Below are 8,523 nucleotides of genomic sequence, written 5' to 3'. Positions count from 1 at the left end.
GCGAAGCCCTGCTGGAGTACCACGCTCCTCCACCACCACCACGCCGTCGTGCTGCTGCTGGATGGAGTCTTCCCCAACCTCTCCTTCTCCCCTTGCTGGATCAAGGCGTAGGAGACGTCACCGGGCTGTACGTGTGTTGAACACGGAGGTGCCGTCCGTTCGGCACTAGGATCATCGGTGATTTGGATCACGACGAGTACGACTCCATCAACCCCGTTCACTTGAATGCTTCCGCGTAGCGATCTACAAGGGTATGTAGATGCACTCTCGTTCCCTCGTTGGTAGACTTCTCCATAGATTGATCTTGGTGATGCGTAGAAAATTTTGAATTTCTGCTACGTTCCCCAACACTAGCATACGTGAAAATCAATCGAAGTGGAACGAAACAAAGTGGGACAAAAAAAAAGAATATCTCCTTCCTTTATTAGTAAGTATAGATTCATCAAAAAAATAGCTAGCATACTTGCCATATCGGTGATTCATAGCTCGTTATTTTCTCAAACATGCATGAGAGGGTAGAGGTGCACTGGAAGACGTGGCTCAGCATGTAGCACTAGCGGATTCTCTATGAAGAGGTTGTGCTTGGACTCGCTGAGATTGATGGCCGACACCCCAACCGGTTTGGTCCAGGTGAAGCCATGCAGGAGCCTGCCAAAGAGCATGACACTCATGGTTGTTCCTAGTGATGCCGCGATGCATCCTCGCCGTCCGGTGCTGAAGGAGATGAACCGCAATTCGCTCTCGGTAAGCACCACATTGATGTTGTCTCCCATATGGCGCTCTGGCTTGAAGTGGAGCGGTTCATCCCAGATGGTGGGGTTCCGGCCCAGGGCCAGCCGGCTGAGGATGACGTTGCTACCCTTGGGCACGCGGTAGCCCGCAACAATGGTGTCGCCAATCGCGACGTGCGGTAGGTTGAAGGGAGCGATTGGGTGGAGGCGAAATGCCTCACGTATGCACGCCTTGAGATAGTTGAGCTGCATGATGTCCGACTCTTGGACCAGTCGCTCGCGACCAACCACCCAGTCCATCTCCTCCACCGCCTTGGCCAGCAATTCTGGGTTGTTCACCATCTCCGCCAGCGCCCACTCCACTGCGTTTGACGGGTTATCTATGGCCGCTAATATTATGCCCTGCATGCATTCCATGGAGATAAATGTAAGTTGTTACAATTTATACCTTTGCATTAAGAGAGATTAAATTGAATAATTGGAATTTTAAATACAGTTTAAGTTGAAATCACATCAAAGTGGTAGAAAATTACAATAATGATATGTTTAAACTATTAATTCATAATTTCTTATTCTATTGTTTCCCTTTTCTAACACCTGCGAAATGCGGTATAAGATCTAGTATTTAATAGTGTGAGCTATAATATCTAGTATTTAATAGTGTGAGCTATTACCTTTTCTCATGGATGACGTATTAGTACCATTTAGGACTATGAGGCAATTGGTCACAAAATTCAATCTAGGCCCTTGAACCATCTTAAAATTTCTCATTAATTAATATTTTGCTTACCTTGGACTGTGCTTTGACCTCATCGATGTTGAGCAACGGCTTGCCGTCACCGTCGGCAAGCGTGATGAGAACGTCAAGGAAGTCTTGGACCCCGTCCTGCCTCTCGCCGCTGTTCCACTGCCTCCAACGCTCTTCGATGACCACGTCATGCAGTCTATCCACTTTTGTGTTGGCCTCCTTAATAATTTTCTCGTGGCCGTCGAGATCTAGGCCAAGTAGACACGGGAGGTAGTCACTGACGCAGAACGCGAAGGTGAACCCTAGGAGGGCAAAGGAAGCGTCCATGTGCTCCACCTCCATCGGCCCCGGCCCGCCGTCCGGCTGAGGCTCCCCGAAGTACCGTTGGCCGAAGACAAGCCGACGGATAACGTTGCCGCAGTAATGTCGCGCGACGTGCCTGACATTGACGTTGGCTAGTCCCGATGTTGAAGATGACGACCCCCCGACGGTGAGGTTGTAGATGTAGCGCGTCAAGTTGTCAGCTTCATCGGCGCGCTTGTCGTGGAGCCACTTGTGACGGGAGGGGCAGATGATCTCAGAGGTGAGCACCTTGCGCATCTTCATCCATTGGTCGCCGAACGGCGAGAGCACGGCGTCCTTGTACCCGCTGCTGATGGTGCCGGAGGCGAAGGTGAGTGGGCGAGACGAGAAGTTTTTGTCCTGCTTCTTGAGCACCTCCCTTGCGATCTTGGGACATGTGATTGGGATGACGTGGACGCTGCCGAGGCGGAAGCAGGCGATGTCAGTGCCCATATCCTTCATCACGCGATGGATCCAACGGAACACCGGCTTGTTGAGCACCATCTCGGGCAGGCTACCCACCAGTGGACATGGCCATGGCCCCGGCGGAAGTGGAAGCGGCACCATCTCTGATGAGCACGTGCCACCGCGGACCTTGCTCTTGGTCATGACAAGGTATATGAGCGTTATTATGATGAGCAGCTGGGACACAACAAAGCAGCACCAAGCCAGCATTGTGGAGACTGCTGCTTGCTAAGTGTACACAGGCTTGCGAGGTAGCTTTCCTTGTTATCGGTGTGTAGGGAAGCCAACTTTGCTCTCCGTGCTGCTCTGCCCATGAGGGGCGAGACCCCTCTTTATATGTTACCTCGGTCCCAAAAAATTGGGTCAGATTTATTAGATACGAATGTATCTACATATCTAACACTAAAACATGTCTAGATATATTCCATGGAAAATATTCATTCCTTATGTGTGGATCATTTATCACATGGCATTTCAAATGTATTTACGCTGATACTAATAATAATAACTATATACAGAACGAAAAATCTTCTATTTGTAGACTGTCTTAGATTTATTTAGATACGAAGGCTGATACTAATAATAATAAATTGTCTATCCAAACATAGTCCAAACAGAAAAAGCTTCTACTTATAGATTGCCTTATATTTATCTAGATACGAAGGCTGATACTAATAATAATAATTGTCTATCCAAACGTAATCAAAACAGAAGAAAAATATATTCTATTTATAGTTTGTCTTAGTTTATCTAGATATGATGGATGATATTAATAATAATGATTGCCTATCCAAACATAATCAAAATAGAACAAAACATCTCCTATTTGTAGATTTTCGAGAGTACTTATCCAAATCTAATCATAATTGTCTTTCCAAAAGTATTTCAGACGCCAGGATGATGGACCATATGGGCGGCTTCTGGTTTGAAGAGATGGTTGGACCATGCATTCGGGATTCAATGAGATGCTATCGAGACCTCCTATTTAGCGCTGTACGCGCCAGCGAACGACGGAGTGCGTACTCCCCGCTCCCCGTGCTGCCTCATGGGCTGGACCATGTCTGTGGAGGGAAAGCAGAAGCATCTTTTTTTCCTTTTTTTAAATTGTTTTCCATTGTAAGACTAATTCGGGATTTCAATAAAGTTACAACTTGTGAAATGTTTGTAAATTCAAAAATTGTTCATGATTCGAAAAAAATGTTCACGAAATGATAAATGCTGACGGAATTAAAAAATGTTCACCAAATTCCAAAACGTTTCTTGAATTCAACAAATGTTCGTGATTTCAAAGGAATGAATTTTTTTGAATTTGATGAACATATTTTGAACATCAATAAAAAATTGGCATTCTATGAACTTTTTTTTAATTTGATGAACAAAATTTGTAATTCAAGAACATTTTTTGAAAAAATTATGAATAAAATTTGAATTTGATGAACAAATTTGTAATTCAGAAGGCGCGCTAAATTACAGCGCGCGCGAGCAGCCGGCGCTTGCAAATATGATTTTCACATGTCCATTTGACAATATGATGATGTTTCAAACATTAAATAAATGTGCAAAACAAAGACATATATAGCATTGTTCACTTGCACGGCATAGTTCAAAATCACCCAACCAAGTTCATGACAAATAAAAGTTTGCACAAACAAATGTGTCGGGGATATACCCCGCGGTATGACCCGGCCGGGCTTGGCGTTTTCATTGGTAACCCGCCGGAGTGGCGACTCACGAGCCTGGCGACTCACGGATGGCCCTAACGGCGGGTCAGATAGATGATAGGCCCAAGGCCTAGAAGGCCGGCTCAAGTTATGGTGGGCCGGTTTAAGAGGAAAGGCATAATAAATATTCTCCTACAAAGGACTAGGACTCCACTTGTAATAGGTTAATCCTAATCCATGTAACCCGCCCCTTTAAGGGCAGGGCTCCCCAAAGAGGGACAAGCGACAAGAAACAATATCTAGGGCTAGACACAAAGGAGGAGCTGGCTTATGCGGCGACATTCTCATGAGCATAATGAGATCTAGCCGCAAACAACATGTAGGGCTATTCCGGATGATGTTTTCCGGGGCCCGAAGCTGTCTAAATCATTGTCTTGTGTTGGATGTAAAGACGACATGGACGAGCTCTGTAGGGCTTGAGCGGAGGTGTGCGACGACGATACGGACGAAAGTCCTGCACAACAAGAGCCGGTGCCGATGGCGCCTGAGGGTGTCATTTTCCTCCTTGGAGGCGCCACCGAGGTGTGTCGGCATCTTCCTCGGGCTTGGTTGGTAGTGTCTCCGGGCGAAAGCCTAGGTCCGGTTGGATCGGCGTGATGACGGCATCTCCGACGTCGTTCCTCTGTTGGGAGCATCATGTTTTTGAGACACTACTTGGAGGTTCTATATGGCGCTCCTCCGGTGCTCGCCGCTGATTTTGGTGAAGCTCCAGACGCAATGTACGCCATCACTGATAAGTCCAAGACGAAGCTTTTTCTGGGACCGACCGAGTTCCGCCATCTGCCTGCACTCTGCTTCAAGGGTGGATGGTGCGTTGACAAAGAAAGTCTTAGTTGGAGCTGCTGTTGTCGCCGGAGGATACCGGCGTTGGTCAAGTGACGCGGCGGTCACGCTTAGCCTAGGACATGCCCTTTTTGCTTTGTAGTGGTGCTGACTGTGGTGGGTAGCTCGGCAGCTAATAGGGCTGTTGTTTTTCTTTTTCTTTGATCTTCGGATCTTCATATTGTTGTTCTTCCGTTGCTTCCTGCTAAATCGAATCAAGCCAACATTTTGCTGGATCTTTCAAAAAAAAATACAACAGTCACATTTCGGCTAGTGTCTGGCTTTGCTCCCTCCAAAGAATCAGCAAGCTGCACATTAAGGAGATTATATGAATCCACTGTTGGAAGTGATCATACATTTTTTAGAAAATAACAATGTATGGTAGGGAAAGAAGTCTAGCTAGCAACCCAGAAACTTAATAGCGGCTATAGAGTATAGCAAGCATATGAATGATACTGCCTAAGATGTGTCTTTCGAAAAAACAAAAGGTGCTCGATAACTTTGAGCATATAATTAACTAAGATTTAAGCAATAGTAACTAAAGATTGTACACATTACGTCGCCCGTCAACAACAGAAGGCAAACAGATGGGAAAACAAATCATGGGAGAAATGTACAAATGGATGATATCAATCTCTAGTTCTTTATTAATTGAGAGAAGTGCATATTTCAACCCTCAACTCTTGCCCTAGTCTAATTTACAACCCCGAACTCCAATACCATCTAAGTTACAACCCTCAACTCTCAAAACCAGCCAGGATTCAACCCTTCCCTCTCTGTTAACCGGTTTTGACCAGTCAACAGGTCCAGTCAGCATGCCACATCACTAAAAAATGCAAAATTTCCAAGGAAACAACCTGTAAAAACGAAGAAAATCCAGGAAAAGAAATAAGAAATCCAATTTCCGAAAAACACGGAAAATAAAAAAACGAATTTCCAAAAAAAATCCAGAAAAACCCAAAAACTCAAATTCCAGAAAAAAATCATTTTTTATTTTCCCTAGCTTTTTTCGCGAACAATTTTTTTCAGAATTTTGCCTTTTTATATTTTCCCCTGATCTTATAGATTTTTATTTACTTTTTCTTGAAATTTTGAAAAAAATTCTGACATGGCATGCTGATTGGACCCGTTGACTAGTCAAAACTGGTCACCCCAGGTCAAAACCGGTCAACAGGGAGGTGAGGGTTGAATCCTGACGGTTTTGAGACTTGGGGGTTGTAATTTAGACGGTATTAAAGTTCAGGGTTGTAAATTAGATTAGGGCAGGAGTTCAAGGTTGAAATATGCACTTCTCTCTTATTAATTATCATAGACGAAAGCATGTGAATACCTCTTCAGGACAAGTTTTTTCAGTTGGCCTACTTCTTTTTCAATTAAAAACTGAAAGCTTACGCTGTTTTACTTCCATATCCATGGGTCCAAGCCTGCAAGGTTTAAGAGGGTGCATGGTTTAAGTCATATACCAAGTAGGCACTGCAAAAAATGTTGAGAACTAATAAGGAGAAAGGAGCTTAATTACATGGTGCAGCATCCAGGTGCAGCCCTGAAGGCATGTGAATAAGAAAGCCCAATATCAACCTAGCGCAATGAGCCAGGCTCAGAATCAAGGGTTGCTTGCTGCCCAAATTTCTTCAGCAATGCTGTTACGAAATCAGAAGGTGTGATTCCTTCACTTGACTGGGACCTCACAGATTTTACCAAGGTGGTTGTAATGTCCAGTAGAGCCTCTGCATCCGCTATTTGCTCCCTGGGTCTCTGCACTGCAGTGTGGAAGAACATCTCATTTTGTGTTTTATATATAGCATCAATGTTTCAAAACTATAACCAGTAAAATATAGAAGATGATAGACATTTTATTATACGGTAAGGGCGTGTTCCAGTAGGAGAGGGGGATTTGGAATTTAGTTGGATAGAAATCCTTCAGATTCCGTGTAATCTTTAAAAAAATCCAAAAACCCTCATCAACACACCTTCAGCAAATATTTTGACATGGCACAGTGAGCTCAAGGCATGCCAATACTCGCCCACGTTTGTCTGGAAATGCAATCTTGCAGACAAACGTCCATTCAATGAGTGCCAAGATGGAAACGTGTTCCACATGAACATGCAAGAACAATCTGCAGTCTATTTATGATGCATACTACAGAGAGATCTAAAATAAAACATGGTAGAACTACAAACATGACGTGAAAGTAAACGTATGATCATGCTGCACACTCTACAAGATGCGCCAATGCTACATAAACAGAGGTGCATATCATTTGCTTGATGGTTTACTTCTAGTGGTGTCCCCTGGACACCTGTAACTGAATATGCAGGAAAAAGGTAAAGCTCTCCTTTAATGTCAGGTAGAAGCTCACTTACAGGAGGAAATTAACTTCTTCAATTCTTTTGCCTGTTCAATGCAGTTCCCAGCTGCTTTTGCTTTCTGAATGTAGTTCAGGAATAATTTTCGTACCTGTCATTGAATTTGGCAATACAAAAAATAAATTGGATTTGCAGTTTAATATACCAAAAGATATAGTAGTTTTTACAGAGGAATATACGCCAATCTATGTAACATATTTTTTGGAGAAGAGGCATACTTTCTTTACTAAAGATGGTCATAGCAGCCTCCTTTTTCAAGTTTAGACCCTGTGATGCTTTCCTAACTGCCTCTCGTTTATCAACGTTGTGCCATCAACTGACAAAATTGCTTCCTTGACAACCTGCGACATCCTAAAATGGTAAGAAGAATACTGACACACAACAGGCAACAACTTTGCTGAACTAAGCATATCTGGAATTGAACCTAACATTATGTAGTGTGTTAATGAAAGGCACAATAAAAGTATAAAATGCATCACCTTTTCAAACAATTGGCCGCAGATGTCAGTATGAACATCATCAACAATTTCTTAAGGAATGCAGAGACGCACTTGGAATGCCATATAAGCTTTTGTTGCATCCTTACTCTGCTCTCCTTCAGCTACAAACCGTTGAAGGTTATGTTCCTAGCGAAAATCAATTCCTGCTCGTACAACACATGACCAACAATGTAAAACAAGATGAAGTAAACGAAGTCAGTTGCAACAATATCAGCGCTGAGCTAATGTCTGATGGTGTAGGTGTATAATGAATGATTGTGTACTAATGCATATAGGATATGCATATGACAAGGAGGGGCGGACCGCGCATCTAAGAGAAAGAAAATAGTGAAGAAAATCTGGGAAAGGGGGCTGACCAGGAAGCAAATTGGGCACTCCAGAAGCTGGTACACATGTGGATGGGGTTGGAGATGAAGTTAACGACAAGAACGACCTCGACGAGGACGCCCGCCGCCACTTGGGACGAACAACTCGATCTTGAGGTCGACACCAACCAGAAAGCCATCGACAACATTCTTGTCCTTGGACGGCGGCGACGAGGCGAGGCGCAGCTTCTTGGGCAGCCCGACGCCCTTGACCCGCAAGAACCCATCTCCGGCGGACACCCTCTGCCGAGAGGGAGACGAGAAGGCGTGGAGCTCGGCGACGTCCGCTCCATCGATCTGTCAAGGAGGGTGGACATAGATGGCGACGTGGGGGTCACGGATCTAGCCAGAGAAGCGCCTCCCCTTCCTCCTCCTCTGACATCGGTGGCGGCGGCGTCCTCCCATTTATCCTCGTCACCAGCATCCGCGCGCACACGTTGGCGGCAGGGGCGCGGACCCGAC

At 44.8% G+C, this 8,523-nt stretch overlaps 1 protein-coding gene and 1 long non-coding RNA gene across 2 annotated transcripts; both read right to left on the bottom strand.

Moving 5' to 3' along the window:
• Window positions 1-497: 497 nt before the first annotated feature.
• On the bottom strand, window positions 498-2,496 carry LOC119315988 (tyrosine N-monooxygenase-like). Its single transcript, XM_037590400.1, has 2 exons — window positions 1,522-2,496; window positions 498-1,133 (listed from the first exon to the last, which is right to left on the bottom strand). The coding sequence occupies exons 1-2, from the start codon at window positions 2,494-2,496 to the stop codon at window positions 498-500; spliced, it is 1,611 nt and encodes a 536-aa protein (XP_037446297.1).
• A 1,808-nt stretch (window positions 2,497-4,304) lies between these two features.
• Window positions 4,305-8,523, bottom strand: LOC119314231. The gene is made up of 7 exons (XR_005152240.1): window positions 8,053-8,523; window positions 7,676-7,839; window positions 7,415-7,537; window positions 7,194-7,287; window positions 6,349-6,589; window positions 6,160-6,253; window positions 4,305-5,137 (listed from the first exon to the last, which is right to left on the bottom strand). It is a non-coding gene; the product is annotated as an uncharacterized LOC119314231 (long non-coding RNA).

The sequence above is a fragment of the Triticum dicoccoides genome, chromosome 6A, assembly GCF_002162155.2.
Source record: "Triticum dicoccoides isolate Atlit2015 ecotype Zavitan chromosome 6A, WEW_v2.0, whole genome shotgun sequence".
NCBI classification, from domain to species: domain Eukaryota; kingdom Viridiplantae; phylum Streptophyta; class Magnoliopsida; order Poales; family Poaceae; genus Triticum; species Triticum dicoccoides.
The sequence above is the reverse complement of the archived record's forward strand: the minus strand, read 5'-3'. Positions and strand labels throughout refer to the sequence as shown.

Excerpts from the sequence above, each read along its gene's own strand:
- LOC119315988 (XM_037590400.1), bottom strand. The coding sequence starts at position 2,496 with ATGCTGGCTTGGTGCTGCTTTGTTGTGTCCCAGCTGCTCATCATAATA. Across the intron at positions 1,134-1,521 it reads AGGTCAAAGCACAGTCCAAG|GGCATAATATTAGCGGCCAT; the intron begins GTAAGCAAAATA and ends GAATGCATGCAG.